Source organism: Solanum pennellii, chromosome 9 (assembly GCF_001406875.1).
Source record: "Solanum pennellii chromosome 9, SPENNV200".
Classification (NCBI taxonomy): domain Eukaryota; kingdom Viridiplantae; phylum Streptophyta; class Magnoliopsida; order Solanales; family Solanaceae; genus Solanum; species Solanum pennellii.
Window position 1 is genome coordinate 81,258,854 of NC_028645.1, and position 20,367 is coordinate 81,279,220.

General features: G+C 30.5%; 2 protein-coding genes across 3 annotated transcripts; one reads left to right on the forward strand and one right to left on the reverse strand.

Moving 5' to 3' along the window:
- Window positions 1-2,512: 2,512 nt before the first annotated feature.
- Window positions 2,513-9,814, forward strand: LOC107030942 (putative E3 ubiquitin-protein ligase XBAT35). Of its 2 annotated transcripts, XM_015232157.2 has the most exons (11): window positions 2,513-2,730; window positions 3,442-3,556; window positions 4,580-4,660; window positions 4,760-4,848; window positions 4,968-5,059; window positions 5,377-5,458; window positions 6,083-6,185; window positions 6,276-6,350; window positions 7,620-7,705; window positions 7,909-8,622; window positions 9,470-9,814. In XM_015232157.2, the coding sequence occupies exons 1-10, from the start codon at window positions 2,629-2,631 to the stop codon at window positions 8,587-8,589; spliced, it is 1,506 nt and encodes a 501-aa protein (XP_015087643.1). In that variant the 5' UTR covers window positions 2,513-2,628; the 3' UTR covers window positions 8,590-8,622; window positions 9,470-9,814. The 2 variants fall into 2 exon arrangements, with proteins under 2 accessions (XP_015087643.1, XP_015087644.1); XM_015232158.2 differs by lacking the exon at window positions 6,276-6,350.
- An 8,348-nt stretch (window positions 9,815-18,162) lies between these two features.
- Window positions 18,163-19,299, reverse strand: LOC107030943 (protein LIGHT-DEPENDENT SHORT HYPOCOTYLS 4). Its single transcript, XM_015232159.2, has one exon. The coding sequence runs from the start codon at window positions 18,995-18,997 to the stop codon at window positions 18,377-18,379; it is 621 nt and encodes a 206-aa protein (XP_015087645.1). The 5' UTR covers window positions 18,998-19,299; the 3' UTR covers window positions 18,163-18,376.
- Window positions 19,300-20,367: the final 1,068 nt, after the last annotated feature.

Consider the following 20,367-nt stretch of genomic DNA (forward strand, 5'->3'; position numbering starts at 1 on the left):
ATATTCTGGAGGTACTTGTACTTTATCTCAAAAAAATTTGAAATGTGTAGTGTACTAAATTTATTGAGTCTTTTGTTGGTCAGTATAATTAGTAAATATATCATTATGTTCATATTTCGTGAATATTTTCATCACTCCTTAAATATTCTTGTAAAATTATATGTAAAAGATGGTGATTTTTTTATAAAAAAATAATATAAACTTCTAGGTCAAATTTTACTTTTGAAAAATGTGAAATCATGATATGAAATTTCCAAACCAAAATTTTGAAGAATTTGTAAAATTATAAGATGAAATCACAAATTCAAACACTGATTTAAATTATGAGACGAAATAACAAAATTCAAAGACCAATATATTTAAGACGTATTCAAGTAGTTGAAAACACAAAAAAATCAGTATTTGACGATGAAGTTAGAGAGAATCAACTACTCGTCGTGCCTCAAAACTTCTCGATAGTGAAGAAGGCAGGCAACGAAGGGCTCGAGTACATTTCCTTCAAGGTACTTAGAGCCATTTTTGAGGAAGTGTTGATGAATTCTTGCCAGGATCTAGGTTTAGTAGGGGACAATATGCTTAGAAATTTAATATAATGTTGTAACGTGAAAAGAATTTAACAAAAAATATGTTGAATTCTATATTATGTTAAACGGGGTATATGTCTAAATATTAAGTTAATAAATATATGTTTTGGTTATGATTTATGAACCTGTGGCAGTCTTAGTCTCTGTTATTTGGGTGAACACTTTATGGTGATCGAACATTTTATGTGTATAGGCATCGAGTATGATCGATCTCGAGTCATTTGTGTGGATGTCTACTCATGTCTATCCTTCAACTCAATTTAGTGATCATCCCGATAGTTTGTGACAATTTCTATTCTTTGGGCGAGCACTTTTTGGTGATCGAACACTTTGAGTGCACATAGGCATCGAGGAGGATTGATCTCGAGTCATTCGTATGGATGTCTACTTATGGTTCACCCTTTTAATCAATTGAGTCATGATCCGGATAGTCCTATCATAGTCTATGTTCTTTGGGTGAGCACTTTGTGCTTGGTGATTAAATTTTGTGCGCTCAGGCATCGAGGAGGATTGATCTCGAGTCATTCAAGTGGATGTCTATTCATGTTCACCCTTTTAACCAATTGAGTCATCCCGATAGTTCATTAAAAAGAAATGATGTATTTTTAAATTTTATAATATAAAATTATTAATTTTAAAAGTTGTACCATTACACATATTATGAAATGTTTAATCCATCAAATTTTTTCTATCCATATAAATATTATGATGTATATAAAATTAAAAGTTTTTGAATTTTTATTTATAGTTACAAATATTATATAATGTTCAGACTATACATTTTAAAAGTTGTTAATCTAAAACAGACTTGCTGGATAACATAATGAACATTAATTTATTTTTTTCATCAAGAAAATATATCAGATATGATCTGTTGAAGAAGATTCATGTGCAGTAACAATTACATAATTCTAATTAATTGGATCTTTAATTTGAATTTTCTTGTCAATGGAATTAATTTTAATAATCTAATTTCATTGGTGATAAAAGTTGAAGTAATTATCAAAAAAAATTGTGAATTCAAGCTTTGTCAAGGAACTATATAGTATATAAATAAAATATGAGAGTGTATCATATTTCAAGGTCTTCACTTGACATTAAACATAAAATAATTTGAAAATTAGAAGCATTAGTGTTTGAACAATTCAAAAGAATCTACTCAGATTTGAGATTGTCCATAAACAATTACCTTTTATACTAGTATGCTCATATCTTTCTCAATTATTTTAATTTAATTACTAACCGAAGGTCGAATTTCATAAAAATATTTTAAATTAGTTTTTACAAGTCATATTATATTTTAGGCCAAAAAGTCAAATATTTAGCTTTTATAAACACATACTTCAAGCAAATATATTTCACAACAGACACAAAATTTTAACTTCAATTGCGTATGCTTAAAGTTATGCTCTAATATAGATTGAAAAAACAAGGAAGTCTACTACGCTAATAAGATACAAATTAAATCAAATTTAATTTTAAAACATAAGAAAACTAGATTAGTAAAGTTCATATTCATTAAAATAAAATTATCGTGTCGAGATTCTATTCCAGTCAAAGCTCCCAGTTTCATATATTAAAATTTGTTAGTGGTCTGGTGTAAGTTTAATTAATTTCAAAATTAATTTTAGATCTCATATTTGCTTAGAATAAAATTACGATACAATTTATCGTTCTCAAAATGATAATATTATTTTAATTCTTACTAAAAGCAAAATAACAAATTTGAAAAAACTACTTACAAAATAATTAATTTCAAAATAATTTATTTCTCGAGTGACAAAGAGATTTTGAATTTTTTTGGAATTTCGATGAATTAACGCAATCTCTTTCTAGACGTATTAGTTTATCTACTTGTTCAGATCCTTGTTTATTAAGCAACTCCCTACATTTTCTCCTATTTATTATTTCTGCCCCACAAATTTTCAACCCACACCGCGTAACTTAAAACCCGAAAATCATTTCTCTTTCTTCAATAATTTTTCCCCAAAAATAAATACAGAGGAAAATTTTTGCTAATTTTTCTTCAATTTTATCGTCTACAATGGGGCAGCAGCAATCCAAAGGCGAGCTTCTGTATCAGCAAGTTAATTATGGAAACGTTGAAGGTATCAAATCTCTCCACCGTGAAGGCGCTGGACTTGAGGTATTGTAGTTTTTTTTTTTTTGAATTTTTGTGTAATTTGAGTTTATATGTTATCCGAATGTTTTAGTTTGAATTAATATGGTTTTTTAATATATTTTAAATTTTTTTTAACGGAAATGAGTGGAAAAAGTTATGAATTTGATGAGATTGAGTTGTTATAGTTATGAGAGACTGTGAATTTAGTTAAGATTGAGGGTTGACTGAAGTTGATTTTGGATTTTTGATAGCTTAGTTATGGTTTATTTGATTGATTATTATATATCTGTGGTGGGTGAAGTGTTGACTGTTGATTATTTTTTATTTTATTGTGGTATAGATGTAAACTTGAAGCTATAATTGTGTGAATCAATGAACTAAGACTCAATCTGGATCATTCTGCTTTGTTGCGGTAAAGATGTACACTTGAAGCTATAATTGTATGAATCAATGAACTACGACTCAATCCATCTTGTAGCGAATAAAGGAAAAGATTAGTTAGGGTCCGCAGTATGAATTGTCAGATGTTTTATCTGCCAAATTTTGTGTGCAGAGGATTTACCATATGATTATACTAGTTTTACGCTAGCAGTCAATGTACCCAAAGCCTCCTCCTTTATTCGGGTTTAGGACTAGTTATGCTTTGTGATGTTCACGTAGATAGTGTTTGTGTTTTTATGATCAAGGATATTGCAGGAATTTGTTGTTATAATGTGTTAAATGGGTTGGTTTCAGTGGATAGATAAGGAAGGGAAGACACCATTGATTGTGGCGTGCATGAATCCGGGGCTTTACAATGTTGCAAAAACTTTGATAGAATTGGGTGCCAATGTCGATGCTTATCGTCCAGGTAATGATCTTCTCTTATTATATGCTAAAATAGTAAGTTGTGGTTGTGATTTAGTCATTTAACCGGGAAATTTCTGTGTACTAATGGAGTGGATTAAAAGAGAGAAAATCCATGGATCTGATTGACTGTTTTTTCTTTTGTGTATGTAACCGGTGACATGAGTGTTTTGATATGACTTGTTAGACTTCATATTAAGTAACTAATTCTTGCATCTATTTATGAGTTAGCAATGCTAATGTTTTTTGGGAATAATAACAGTATGATCAATTCTAATGTTATAAAATGGTTTTAGATTTGTATAAGAAATACTCGCCAACGTCAACATATTTTGCATGCTTTCATTTCATTCATCATAAGACACTCCTCCTTTTCTCTGTAATAGGCCACTATCATATAAAATAATGTTAGTTCTTATTTTATTAGTGGTGATATTATCTTTTCAGCTAGCTGTTTCACCTGCTGACATTTGAATTTATCATTCAGAAATTAGAACAACTTGTTTAACTGTGAAATTGAGCCTCTTTGGCCAAGCGGTCGGGAGCCAAACACACTTTCTTTCTTTCTTTGAGAAAAGCACACATTTTTTGAAAAGTTGAGACGTTTGATCAATCAGTAAAAATTCTATTGAATAGAAGCAAAAGTAGTTTTCTAATGTTGGGAAGAAGCTAAAAGTTTCTGCTGCATAAAAAAAAGCAACAGCAGAAAATTATTTCTTCAAGATAAAAGTATCCCTGCCATTTATACGTATTTTCAAATGTATCCCTCATTAGTTAAGTTGCATATTCATAGGTTTGTGAAGTTCCATTTTGATCTAGATTCAGATGAAGTGTCCTGAATTTATCAGGATACTTATATTTCATTTGTTTCAAATTTCCAAATTTATTTTGTCACACCAAATAATGTGGCATTCAGCTCTTATGTAGGAAACAATGTTTGTATTTACATAATCAGTGATGTTTAACTGTTCTGTATATTATGGATATTTGTTTGACCCTTCTTCAACACCTTTATATACATCTTTAGGTCGTCATGCGGGGACTCCTCTACATCATGCAGCAAAAAGAGGCCTTGAACAGACGGTTAAGTTACTCCTTTCACATAGAGGTATATCTACTCAAACTGGAACATTTCTTGACTGAACTTTTTATGCTATCAGCCCCTTTTTGACTTGTTCTATTACCTTCTTGTCTCATGTATCTTAAGCTAATGCATTGCTAATGAATGATGACTGCCAAACTCCCCTTGATGTTGCCAGAATTAAAGGTTTCAGCAATGTTGTCCGTGCAATTGAGGTATATGTTCATACTTCAATTTTATGTTTCTAATTCAATCCTTAAACTTATGCGAAGATAATGTCCTAATTTTTATTTTCTCACACAATGTCATCCTTCTTTTTCATGTTTGTGTTTAGAGCCATATTTGCTTATTTTCTGGTTGGCTACGGGAACTTTATGGGCCTGGATTCCTTGAACTATTGGCACCACAGTTGCTTAGTCGGAAAGTGTGAGTATAATGGTCATTTTGTTTTCAATTTAAAATTGTTTTAAGCAGAGACATATGTAGATTTTCTTTCAGACTTGATTAATGCATATTCAAGTGGTTATATTTAATCAAGATGGCAAGCTCTGGTGTGTGATTTCTTAGATTGGTCTCAAACCTTCACATATAGTTTTAACCCTTTTTGTCTTGTTATCCCACGTTTGCTTTATGTATCTTATTTCTGCTGCTACCGATTCTTTTACAGCTCAGTAATTTGCCTTTCATTCAAGTTCTTACCATTACTATCAAAATGGACTTATGATGATTCCACTTTTTTATAGTTGGGTGGTCGTCTTACCATGCGGTTCCCGAAATCTCAGAAAGCCTTTCAGGTTGGAGCTTGCTATATATTCAGCTGTCCAGGTAAGTTTCGTTTTTTTCTAATTTTTTACAATGTTATAGGTGGGACCTTAAGACTGTTAATTTTTTTCATGACGGGATACTTAACCTTCTTCTTATTTGTCATAGACATATACAGAGAAGCATATACTAATGTACTATATCTAAATTTTAATTAATGACCATTGGTTATACTGGATTGACAAACTAGATTCATATACTTGGCTTCAGGTGTTAAGCAATGAGCTGAATTCATATTTTTACCTCTTTGTCCTAGTCCTGAATGGTTTCCTTGGAATGCTCTCAAAAACTTTAGAATTTTATCATCTGTTCTCATTAAAGTATACTTTTGATAAACCACATCATTTGTGAAAAAACAAAATTTGATCATAATCTTCGGGCAAAATCTTCAGGTGGACTTGCGACGTTGTGAGTCTTTAGATTCTTTCTTTTACTGTAGATTACATTGTTCCCTACCTTTGGGTTCTGTTTGGTTAGAAAAGTCAAATCCCACTCTTTCATGTATTCTTTCCTGCTTGCTGCTCATATCATATGGTTCACATATGAGCTAGGGAAAGCAATCTGTTTGTTGTTCTGAAAGTCAGATAGTTCATGCTATTAACATATGTAGAGCTATATCTTGACCAGGATGCTCAGCCCCGCACAATAGTTGCTCTGTGGAAGGCCAATATGGAAGAACCAAATTTCAGCCAACCTGATTCAGCAGTTATCATATCCGATATTTCAAACAGTAATTTCCTACGTTCTTCAACCAGAGTTCTTATAGCTGCAGTGAAATATTTTCATTTGAAGATGATTATTTGTTAATTTTCATGCATAGTCCCGAAGCGCTGGAGGCGAAGGCGAGGGATAATGCCCTCCCAATTGATAAAGAGTAGACTCCGAGGAGCTAGGCGTAAGTACATTGTATTCTGATATAATAAAAGTCCCTTAGAAGAATTGGGATGACATAGTTCTTATCCGGGGGAAGGACTAAACAATTTTTAATAAGTTTGAAAGTCACAATAAGGCAGTTCTATTACTTCCATTTACTGGTAACGTAGTGCTCTAACCACAGTATGTACTAGTGTCTACACAATATACATAGATAAATATGTGTTATATATATGTGTTATATATATATATATATATATATATATATATATGTATGTATGTATATATATATATATATGGGGCTTCCCCCCACTTGTGGGAATACACTAGGTATGTTGTTGTTGTTGGGTCTTGAAAACTATTTATAGGATTATGCAATGAATTGCTGAGAGCTTGTTCAAGTCGGTTGGAAGTTTTGCCAGCTGTTCTAATCAATTGCAAAGATCATTCTCTCCAAGCTCGTACCTGACATTTAGGTTTAAGTCCTCATTGGTCAAATTTACTCTAGTGTCTGAAATGATATTACTTTTGCATCTCATTCTTATGCTATTGTTTACATACTTACGCATCTGAGATACATATTGTGTGTTGCTTGTGCTATACCTTCACCTCAGAATTGAGAACATTGTTCAAATACTTGAGTCTTAAGTTCTTAACCAAAACTGTCCCTTATGTTTATGGTAGGTCTATTTTCATTCTTTGAATATACACATGAGCTCATATCATCCCTCAAGTCTTCCTAAGTTTAGCAAATTTAGTCCAACTAGCGGAATGATACTTACTGGACCAAAAAACTATTGTGAAACCATTTGCCACTCAGATGAGCAATGGTCTGAACGGAAGGCCATACTTAGTCTTCCTCCCCAATTCCACCCCTTCTATGGTGGCACGTGGTTTCATCATCACTTGTTAGTTTCAAGGGCCAGTTGGCCAAAAATGCTCAACTTTAGCAGAACTTGAACGATGAATGTGTTTCAACAACGACAAACCCAATGTATTCCCACAAGTGAGGTCTGATGAATGGGTTCAGATGTATATTTAAATTATGAAAATTGACCTACCCCAAACATAAGAATAAAAAATTGGCTAAAAACTCTCAGAAACTCCTAGTTTAAAGATTCGAAATGATTTGCTCCATTATGTACAAATGAATATATTGGCTTGGGGAACCAGGACACAATTAACTATCTGTCTATTGCATGATTGCGTTGTTTAAGTCAAAGAACTCATTATATACAGTATGCAGCTATAATTCTGAATCACTATCCCACTTCCAAAATGTTGATTGCAGGAGCAAGGATCAAACTTACAGCAGTCCAGGAAAGCGAAAAGCAGCAATTGCAATCTTTCTGCAATGCATGCAAGGGAATACCTCAGGTGAAATATCAAACATCCTTTCTCTTCAGAAGCTAAGTTTGCAGTCATGCTTAGATCTACTTGTTGCTTTCCAACAGATTACTAATTTATCATTATCATGAATTTATAACAAGGACTATGCTACCAGTGAACTCATTGAACTGTGCTTTTTGTAGTCATTGGCTAGCTAAAAACGTATCTTAGCTGCTCTACCATATTTTCAGGTCATGCATCCAGCATTTCCTTTCAGTTCTCAACCCCCTATGGTCCCTGCAACTGCTCCATCAACCACAGAGGATGTGGAATTAGCAATGGCGATCACTGCCTCTCTTCAGTCTGCTTCACAACAAAGACCAACCTATCACGAGAATCACACAGGATCAGGAGCAGAAACATCAATGGGTTGGATTAACCCTGTTGAGGTTGCCAGTCATGATGATAGTTCTTTTAAAGGGGCTTCACAAAAAGCTAGTAGTAGTGGCTGTCAAGTTGAGGAAGCCAGTTCAAGTGGCACTCAAGTAGAGCAAGTCCAGGTTCCAAGTGAAATGTCTACTGTAGTCCAATCAGTGCCAGAGAATCCAGTTACTGCATCTGTCCCAACAGCTCCTCCTCTTACAGATGACATAATAGACAATGGGCCAATTCATTATCCATCAATCGACTCCAGTCCAATTGACTTGTCTTCTGTGACTGTTCAGAACTCTGGAGCACATGAAAGCAAAAATCCTGACGGTGCTTCTTCGTCTTGTGTAATATGCTTAGATGCTCCTGTGGAAGGAGCTTGCATCCCTTGTGGCCACATGGCTGGGTGCATGTCTTGTTTGAATGAAATCAAGGCAAAGAAGTGGGGCTGCCCTGTCTGTCGTGCTACTATAGATCAGGTGGTAAGGCTATATGCTGTTTAACAGTTGAAGCAGCAAATGATTGAAGCAGTAAACGTAAGCTATCCGGAAACTCATGTCCTCATATTTGCTTGTTTCACTAGATATAATAACAAAGTAAAGATGTTGAATAATGTGATTCTCTCTCAGTAACATTTCTACTCTCTGAAATAACCAAGTTTTGGGGTATTCCAACGTTCGACCAATTGGCTCTTGTTTAAGTAGATCTTGGATTCTGCTGTTAGTGCATGGACTTGTGTTTGTTAGCAAAGGCAGTATACTTTTATTATTTAGGGTCTTAAAGACACTGTTGGATTGCTTTCCCATGAGTTGGCATCTTGTTTAGACATTGAACTGGAAGAATTTTAGAGGGATGATAACCGGATCCACGCCCTTGTTGTCTGTCAACCTATGATTCTTTCTGAACAATCTGTATTTGATTCCTGATTAAACTCTCCCGGTAACTAAGTAAAGGGAGGAAAATGTGCTTGCTTTTGGTACATAAAAGCCCTAGATCAACAGTTGTTATATTATAGAAGCTCTTGATGTCATTATCAAAAGCATCTCAGTAAATATGACCAATTTTGGAACTGATAGATGTTTCCACTATTCTGCTAAAATTATTTTTATTTCGTAGACGTTTTTATTGGCCCGAGAAGATAGCTTTAATTCTACTAGATGTTCTGATTTGCATCGAGAAGATAGCTTTAATTCTACTAGATGTTCTGATTTGCTGAATGCATTTTCAATTGTTGATTATTCTTGAATGAGACTCTTTGAATAAGAATCAATTTCACTCATTTAGAAACTTGATGGTTATGAATATGATTGTTGTGCATATGACGAATGCAGTAGGATTATATAACACTAGTCCTCACTAGCTATATACTTCTTCACTTTGCAGGCATATGCAGAAGTTCTGCGTCATTGAAAATTCGTGAGTGTTGTATTATGTATCGTGTATATATATATATATATATATGCTACTACCTGTGTTCAAGATTTCCGAAAGGTAGGGAAATGCTACGCTTATCTTCATGGTTTTCCATCCCGGATATGAATGTAAATTGCTTGTGCGGAGAAGTGAAACTGTTACTGGGATTACATAACATATATTGATATGATCCTCTGTTATGTGTTAGCTACAACTTTGTAGTTGTGTTACTAGTATGCTGGTGATGTTTATTCTCTTATTATTATGTACCACTTTAAATTTGTGATGCATCAAACTAGAAATGTTTCTCATTGTCATGGGGATTATATTTATGGGAAAATATTGTTTTATACACCTTTACAAAAAAAAAAAAAGGTTATTATAAAGTACTCCTATTTCTTAAATGAGACAAGGGAGATAGAATACCCCATAAAATTTACTGTTACATATGTAAGTGACAAGGCAAGCAGAGACACAACGAAAAAAAATTGTCGAGAAAAATAATATTTTTATAAATAATTAAATGTAATATCTACAGATAATTAAAATTTACTATTCCAATTACTATTCCTTGACCAAAGTTCTTTATGCCAAATGAAGACTGAAGACATCATGGGACAACAAATAGTAACAAAAGAATGAAAACACATCGAAAAAAGAACAGTAACTACATTAACATACTATGATAAATAAATAATTCATAAGGGACAATCAATGGTCACAAAAATCAGAATCTTATTTAATCATCTCTTCTCGTTACTTCTTTCAACTACCTCTAATCAGGAGCGAACTCAGGATTTAAAGACTTTGGGTGCATTAATATTACTTTTTCAATTATTTAAAATAGAATAAGTGAAAAAAGCTTCAATTAGATTTAAACCATGATCTCATGGATGGTTTTTCTAGCTTGTACCAACAACACGAAAGCATCAATGTGCTTCTCTTAGGTATACTGTTTATTATATTTTAATTTCTATCGGTTTCTCAAGATAGATATACACATATATCTTTTTGAAGTTAGTGGTTACATGTGCACCTCCACTTACAAGTATGGGTCCGACTCTATCTCTACATGTACTGTAATTTTTTTTTAGTCAATTTCTCATGCACTAGGTTATCCAAGTATTTCTTTCTTTATAGGCATAATACATAAATATGCACTTTAACTTGGCTTCGAATCACATTTATGCCCTTCAACTTTGGGTGTGCACAAGTAGACACTTAAACTTGCATAAACTTGAAAAAATAAACACACATGTCCTACATGTCATCCTACATGTCATTTTTTGTCCTACGTGTATTTTGCCATGTAGGACTCATGTGTTTATTTATTTAAAAATTGGATAGTTAAAGTGCCTATTTGTGCATTATGAAAGTTGAAGGTCAAAGTTAAAATTTGAAGCCAAATTTAAGGTCTAATATATGTATTATGCCATCTTTATATATCCAAATCATCTATGTTTTCTAATCGTAACTCGTCCTTCGCCGAGATCACTCTTATCTTATCCTAAATATTTTTATTTCTAATATGTATCTTCTTTTTTGCAATATTTACTTTTTCTAATTATTTTTTATCCGATCAACACTCTACCCCATACAACATAATCGAATCCACCCTACTCCAATGAAATATAGTATTTTTAAAATAATATAGCCTAGTATTCCAAATATTCCTTGTCCAAAATGACAAGAAGTTATGAGAAAATAATAATGACGAAAATGTATACGTAAGAAAATACAGAAGTAAAAAAGGACTGACCCAGACAAGACAAGGCATAAGGTTAATGGGCCCCTTATTGACATAGACAATACAACAACTTTCTACGGCCCACATAAATGTGGGCCCATGACCAATCACAAAGCAAGTACCTAAATGGGCCGACAATAAACACAGAAGCCCACGTGCATTGGGCAGGTAAAGTGGGCCCAATATTGGACTTTATGTCAAATCATATGGGTCAGTTCAAGTGGAAGTTTACTCCTATGTAATTAACTAGTACTACAAGTTATTTGAAGAAAAAAAAAATGAAATTCTTTTCGCAATCGCATTATTTTGTTTGTTTGATTTTGATTTATAAAAATTTAAGTTTAAATATTTCAAGTAAAAAGTTGAAAATAATCAAGACTAATAGAAAAAAGGATCGTTTTAATAATAAATTAAGAGTTCGATTGGTTGGGAACAAGTTATTCTAAGATTAGTTATCATGGAATAACTATTCCACCATGTATACGAGATTAATTATCTTACCATGTATATGAGATAACTTATTTCATCACTATAATATAAACGGCGAGTTAAGTTATCCAGAACATGGCAACAAAACAAGATACAAAATTTTTATTCCATCGATAACAATAAAAATTCTTAACATCGATCCTATACCACATGAATTTGGAGTAGTTAGATTTCGATACAGATATTTGTCATCGTGTGAAAATAAAAAAAAGGATAAACAAATTAATATAGAGGGAATAAATAATTATAAATATGATTATAATTAACTTTTTTAGAAAAGAAAATGAAAAATAACCTTCATCTTAAGACAAGTTTGATAAAAGAATAAATCGCAATAAAGAAAATATTAAAGAAGTTAAAAATAAATAATTTACGCTTGACTTGAAAGTACCATTCGAATCTTAAAAATGAAATAAATTAAAAAATAGATATCTTACTCCGTTTTATACACTAATTTGCTAACTAATTTAGATAACATGTGAAATCAATTTTGAATATAAAAAGAATAAACAAAAAAGGATTTTTTTTTTTTTAGAATTAAATTATAGAAAATAGTGTTTTTGACTAGTCATAGTATGCATTTGCATGAGGGATTCTCGTACTAGTTTCCTTTTAGACAAAAATATGAAGTAATAGTAATAGTAATAGTAATGTGATAATATTAAAGATTCTTTTTGTGTATGAAAACCTCAAAAGTATAAGAAAATGACAGCATTCATCTCTCTACTCTACTCCTTTTTTATTTGTCTTATTTCCTTTGTTTATTTCGAGTCAATTTCTTTTTTCACTTACTATATTTTACGAGCTTCAAATTAAATTGATTTTTCAGATAATCAGTTGAGCATAATACAATTAACCGCATCATGGGGTAGTCTTTATACTCACGTACGAACGGTCAAACACTTTTTGATAAGATGATAAACTCGAACACTTAAATAATTATTATTTGTTTTAAAAAATGTAAATGCTTAAGATAGTAACAGAGTGATCAACGTTTAATTTGCGTGACAAGAGGTAACGATTTCTGTGTAGTACGAGAGAGTGTTTTATCGTTGAGATTTTTACGTTGAGATTAATAATTTCGAGATTGTTTATATATGCATAGATATACTTTCAGATACATTTATACTAAAATTGTAATATTATTATTATATCACAATTATTATGGGTTAAAACTCAAAAAAATCATTATCAGAAAATAAAAAACTAGGGATAGATAAATATCATAATGAACATCAAAACATTATTCTAATTTCATTTAGCAACGAATTAACGACAGATTAATATAAAAAAAGTTCAATAAGGATTGTTTTCAGCACCAGATTAATTGGAAATTACCTACAAATTCTGTTGTTAATTTCATGTTTTCTTGTAGTGAATTATCCACAAAGTATATTCACTAAATAATAATTTAATTATTAATTAATATCCATATAATAATACCAATATTAAAATTTTAATATAACTTGTTCACCATTCAAACGATCCAAATCAACGAGCAGTATTTTTCTCCTTTCATCTTACTCTTTCACTCATTTGATCATAGTAATAGTGTAAAAAAATAATCGAGGTGAAAAAAGACCAAGAAGAAGATAATGTTAATTAATTCACATTAATCAAGATTTATTTTTTTAGGGTTAGCGGTAGAACTATATAATATTTTCTTTTAACAAACTCGTATAAACGTGTTTCGATCCACAAGAATTCTTTTGGAATCATTTGATTTAGTATGGAGATTGATGAAATATAATATTGTTTATTCAAATATTCATTATGAGGATATATATAAATAATAAATTAATGAAAGAACCAATTGTAAAAACGTATATAGCTAAAAGACCACAAATAATATATTTTTTAAATCGAGTTTCAAACTTAGAGCTCAACTCAAATACATGTTGCTAAACTTACAAAAAAGATTTTTTTTTTCAATTCTTTCAAAGTGTGAATTTGAATTTTTTTTTTCATGAGCTAAGCAAATCGATTTATTTAAATAACGGATAACAGTGAAACTCATAATCATATTTGTTTGTGTTAATTAGAGTATTAGACCTTGAAGCATCAAATTTCAATGATTGAATTGTTAATTTTTTAGATCATTGAATATTCGTTGATCCGATTAATTAGTTTAGATTTGTGGTTATTTATAACCTATTAAATTAGAAAATATTTTTATTTTTTTGGTTTATAACACTTTTGACAAATTCTAGAATTTCCCTAACAAAAAAAATATCATAACAAAGTTTTTATAACTCACATGAATTATCTGTGTAGTTATGTATCAAATCAAATAATATTAGTCCACTTTCTTGTTTCAACAACTATTTCAATTTCACATGATTTGATTGATTTATGCACCCTCTTTTAATTTCATATGATTTTTACAAAAATAAGGATATTTTTAGGAAACTAATTATTTACATATTAAAACTAATGTAACTATTACATCTCCGTTCAATAATACTTGTCTACTATACTAAAAATAGATTCAGCAATATTTGTCTACGTTATGAAATTCATGAATAATTTTACATTTAGTTCCTAATTTACCCTTATCATTAATTATAGTCATTTGTTACATTTCTCAGGATATTGTATTTATTATATTTAAAGGTTGATATAGTAAAATTAACCTTCTATTTATAATGTCTTGAGCGATGTATCAAGTCAATACTAGTAGATAGCTATTATTGGACAGAGAGAATACTATATTTGGTGGTATTTTAGTTGATATATATAACACTAAACACACAAAGGGAAGTATTTGGTTAGCAGCTGCAATTCTATATAACTAATACGTGTAAAAATAACTAATTCTTACACTACTGATACGTAAATAATTAATCCCCATCGTATTAATACATGCATAACTTTTCTAACAACCAAACAACCCTTTGCCGTCAGTTTGTTATTTTATGTAGGGTAAAATAATAATAATTATTGGTTTGATCCATATAATCAAAAATTTTGAGTAATTAATATTCATTTGGACTTATGTTTGCCCTCTTGAGGCTCTAATCATATGTGTTGAGAATGTTCTTAATCAATTTTACTGTTGTTCCCTAATGCTTTTACAACTTTTAATATTTTAACACAAGTTTTTAGGCAATTTGGGTGTGCTTTAGGCAGACAAGAAATCATGTTTCAATATGGTAGGTCTAAGATAACAAAAAAAAAATTAAGAAAAAGGTAACAACATACATTAAGAAAATATAATAAAGAACGTAAATAGATAAATATTCCTTTAATTGGAGAAGTTATCAAGGTTTACTAATTAAATTGTGTTTTATATGATCAAACATCTTTATAACACTAAACGGTACGCAATTAACACTAAGAACAAAATAATCGATCGATTAAGATCTCATGATTTTTTTATATTTTAAATGTTTTTAGAAAAATTTATGATTACGCAACTGATCTGGTACCAAAGAGGTAACAAGCATGTACATGTCTGCTTTTCTTGTAATTAGTAGATTAATTAGATTGTAGTTTCTTTTGTTTTTTGTTCAAGTTAACTCAATATAAGTTTTAACATTTTAAAATAATTTGAAACATCATTTTAGCATTTCTAAAATTGAGTCTATAGCATTTCAATATAATATATAGCCAAAGGGTATAACTAGTCATGCCAACAATTTAACCAAATATTATTCATGAAAAATTAACCTAGACATATATATAATCACATATATATACAAAAATCATCATGACATGCCACTTACTAAAGGTGCAATCAGAAATTTCTAATATAATTTGTAACATATATACTTAATTTTCTAATATATAATATAAATTTTTGACTAAGATGTTCAGTTGATCACTCATCATTATGTGTGGCTATGCCATTATGTACTGCTAACTAATTACATGGGATTTTTTTTGGGAATTAGTATAAAATTCGCAAAAAACTTATTTTCCTATAAAATTTCATACTAATCCCTGTATAATCCATAATTTTCTTGCGGCGTTAATTCATTTTGCAAACAAAATTTGTGAGACAAACTATCATTAGCTAATATGTTGAGACTAAAAAGAAAGAACATTAGTATCACTTCTTTAAGATAATGTTTTTTCTCAAATTTACTCAAAAAATAATAACACATAGAAAGACAATATACAGTACATTGATTAATACTAATTGATCCTAAATTAAACTCCAAGAACAGTCAATTATTGGACAAAAAACGACACGCCTGACAATTAAAAAAGAATTAGAATGATACATCTTAACAACTGTATATAGGAGATATAACACAATAATATAGTGCAATTCTCAAGTAATCTAGCTAAAAATTACAAAACCAATTCGACGGGTAGACTATATGTTGTTCAAATCTTTCAAAAATTATGTTATATATGTATTAAATCCTTCAAAAGCTAAGCATTATTCAAGGCATCTAAATATATTTTTGGAGTGACCAAGTAATGGTATGTTATGTATATTGCTCAAACTCATCAAACATATCGTAGGGTTTGTCAAATCCTCCAAAATATGTGTTTCTGGAGGATCTATTGCGAGTGTAACACATTTTCAGAAGGTCCAAACAACAATATAGCTACTTACAACAATATAGCTGATAGCGACTAGGATATTAAGTGGCTGAATTTTTTTCAAAAATATTATCGAGTATGTATCGAATTCTTTAAAAGCTATGTATTTTCTAAAAATTTCAATACAAGTATGAGAAATTGTACTAACTTAGATATCTAAATTATATGTATTCAAACACAAAGAAATCAAATTGAAGATAGGTTAATATAATAAGAAGGATGTGTATAATATCACATTGTAAAACCACAAATGGACTATAGTTTTTTTGCCATAACTTGAGGGAGCAACCATATCTAGTTAGTATTTTGTAGGTAAGTTTTGTCTTTATTTGTGGTCAAGGCTAAATGGCCATAAATGTGCAATATCTAACTATATATTATAATATTGTTGGAATAACATTTTGAATGGTGAATTGTACCTCCCTAAATTTAATGCCCCTATACTCTTTAGGGAACATTTTGATAAGATAGAGATGACACAATGGAGCAATGGGTGATGGATTTGGTTTATTAAATGATGTCATATGATCTTACTGAGGAACACCCTGAAACATTTCCACACACACCATTCACAAAATCCACAAAACAAAACAAAATTACATAGTATGATGTTATAAGAAAACGAAAAAGGATAAAATATACGTAGATTTTATTGTTATTTCATATAGATAGATAAACTATTTATATAGGTCATCTTTGATGAGAATAATTACCTTAAAAAAAGAAGGGGTGGGAGGGTAAAATAACAAATAGACTTGTCTATAATATTGTAAAAGTTCTTTATATGAGTAGAGTATATTTAGCTTAAGTTCAATTCCAATATGATTTAAGTTATACTATACAATGATAGTGTATATTATATTCATTATATGTATAATTTAACTTCCTATCTTATGCATGGATAATGTATATTTTATTCGATAATCTGACTGTATAAATATTTTTTTATATTTACCGATGCACATAACATAAATTTTTAAAATTACTTCTAGCAAATTCCATTGATGTAATGAACTAACATACATATCTCTACCGACATGTAACTTCCACTGGCTAGATAAGAAATAATATAAAATTCAAATTAAGAGTATATACAATTTTTTTTAAAAAAGACATATATATATAGGCAAGCCAATTATGTATACCATAAGGTTTTTAAAAACTACCCAATTGAGTATGAAAAAAAAAAAGATGATTGATGATGAAATTGTCTATATTTTGCACTGTAAAAAACAGACCAATCCTAGACAAAGCTGACATGTGAAATCTTGCTAAAGTCTACTAATTACACTTGCCATTTAATATTTTTGCAAAAAGACATAAAACATGATATAACAAGCAAATCTATCAAATATATAACAAATCATGAATATCCATACCAAATGTTGAAAGATCTACAAGTAAAGTTTACTCAAGTAGTTAAAAACATGAATCACATCGAAATATAAGTTGAAATACTATCGATTCTTGTGATTAAATAAGTGCATAAAGTTTGATCAAATATAATTAAGTACATCGAAAAACACTATTGATTTTTGTGATAAAAAAAAAGATTAACGGAAAACAAGTGTTCGAGGTTTGATCAAGTACTGACTAAGTGACGCTAGTTAATTGATAAGTGAAAACACTATTAATTTTTAATTCAGATAAAAATAAAAATTTATAACTAACAAAAAACGTTTATTCAAATAATCAACCACCTAGATCAAAAAATTAGATAATAGGAGAAACACTATCGATCCTCCTAGTCAGAAAAAAAATATCTATAGCACAAAAAAACATTTCACCTAGTTCTTAATAATTAAAATGTTATTTATTTTTTAATTAATAACAGTCACTGCCACTGCACTTCCATTAATACCACTACCACTTCTAAAAAAGCTGTCATCATTTGCATAATAATTAGTAACAAAAAAAAAAGTACTGATCAAGATCAATGTTTCAATTTCAAATTTCAATACCCATAAATAGTAATAATAGGGAAAAATAGGGTTCCAATTTTTTTATTAAAACTAGAAAATAGACATACATACCATACATCATGAAAAAAAAAATAAGATTTGTTTAATTAAAAACAAATCTTATTATTAGCTTGAATTTCCATTTGGTGGTGGCAATGACGATGATGATGAATGTTGAGGATTTGTTTTTTTGCGTTTCTTTTTTTCATAACTTATTCCTCTAGCTTTAGCTTGAGAGTCGCGAACTTCGCGAAGGTAAAGCCTAACTGCCCTTGCACCAAAAGGGTTAGTTTCGGGTTTTCCACCGTTTTCCTCATAAGCGGCTCGAAGCCGTCCTATGAGTGCATCAAGGCTCCCCCAGGCTTGTCTTAACGGGCACGGACAAGGTGCGGGTGGGTTTGGGTGCCCGAAAAATGGACATAGTTGAGTGTGAACCTTAGTCTTTCCAAATTGGTCAAGGTATCGAAGAAATTCTAGCACGTGTGCCCCACTACAACGAGTGAGAGAGAGTGGTGGTCTATGGTTTCTTAGGTATTGACCGAACGTGTTCCAATCACGACGTTTTTGGTTCTCGTATCGGCTTAGGGTTGTTGGAGAATTCGATGACGATGAAGCAGGATAACTATTATTATTATTATTATTACCCGCTAACATCGTCATCGAATTGTTATCAAGGTTGTGATTGTGATGATGGTGGTGGTTGATGATGACTGAGTTTGGTGAATCCACTTCTTGGTTGTGTTCCATTATCTTTGATCTTAGTGGGGTTTTTTTTTTTGGTTTTTTTTATGTTTGTTTGATTTGATGATCTTTTATTTGGGAGAGAGAGAAGAGAGGTGAGGTATAAGATGAATAAGAAGTTTTTTTTAGGGTAATAGAGGAGCTAGGGAGTAGGTTATAAGAACCAATAGATTTATAGTGAATTAGGGTTTTTATGTTGCTTGCTTATGATGACCATGTGAGGCCTGGTAGCTACATGATGGAATAAAATAGAGTGAATTTAGAGAGACAGGGGGTGATATGTTAAGATTGGGGAAAGAGGAGGGGGGCTCAACTTTAGTTTCTCTTATCTTGTTTGGGTTAATTTATGTGATTCGTTTTTCTTTTTGATTTGTTATTTAAAAGATAATTAGTTGATTATATTTTTTTCTGTTTTAATTTTGTCCTAACTTGATTTTGAGTAAAGAAAATAAAGAATATTTTTTAATCTTGTTATTTTAAAAGATACGTAAAATATATAGTAGAGCACTCTTTAAATATGAAAAGTTGAAATTGAAAAGTTATCAGAATACTTGTTTGTCTAGTTTTGATTTGACATAGAATTTTAAATCTTGTGTGCTCTTAATTTATTTATCTTATGGTGCTAAATATATATATCACGTAAAAAGTTAGAATTAAAAAGTTAACAGAAAAGAAAAGAAACATTCTTTTTAAAACTCATCTCTAACGCTTATTTTATATCACAAGTTTTAAAAGGAGTTTTTATTTTCTCTAATTTGATGTACCATCAATTACTAAATGAGTAATTATGTTTAAAGGAAAAATATCTGAAATATGTTCGAACTTTGATCGAAACTGCTGCAATAATATTGAATTTTGAAAAGAACCTTTTACCCCTTACATTATTCAACAGTGTATTTTAAATATATATATATATATATATATATATATATGTGTGTGTGTGTGTGTGTGTGTGTGTGTGAACATCATTATAAGTAGTAATGTGTGCACGTGGACACATATATACCCCTAAAACACACTATTAAATAGTGAAGGGGTAAAAGGTCCTCCATAAAAATTTGGTATCGTAACAATAATTTCAGCCAAATTAAGTTAAAGTGTTTTTCAAATCTTTTTCCCTATCTTTAATTTTATTTCGAAATGCTCAAAGACTCTATATTCGGATTCATATTTAAAAAAATAGATAATTTATTCCTCATACTCAATGTAATGTCACGAGACCAAAGAAATAAGCTTTTCTTTGGTTTTTAGTCAATAACTTGATCATTCCTATGATTAAAAAAAAAACTTTGATGTTTGTATGAACTTTAATTTCTGAAAATGTATACATAGATTGGCTGATTTTTTTCTAGAAATGGGGTTTGGGGGTGGGGGGG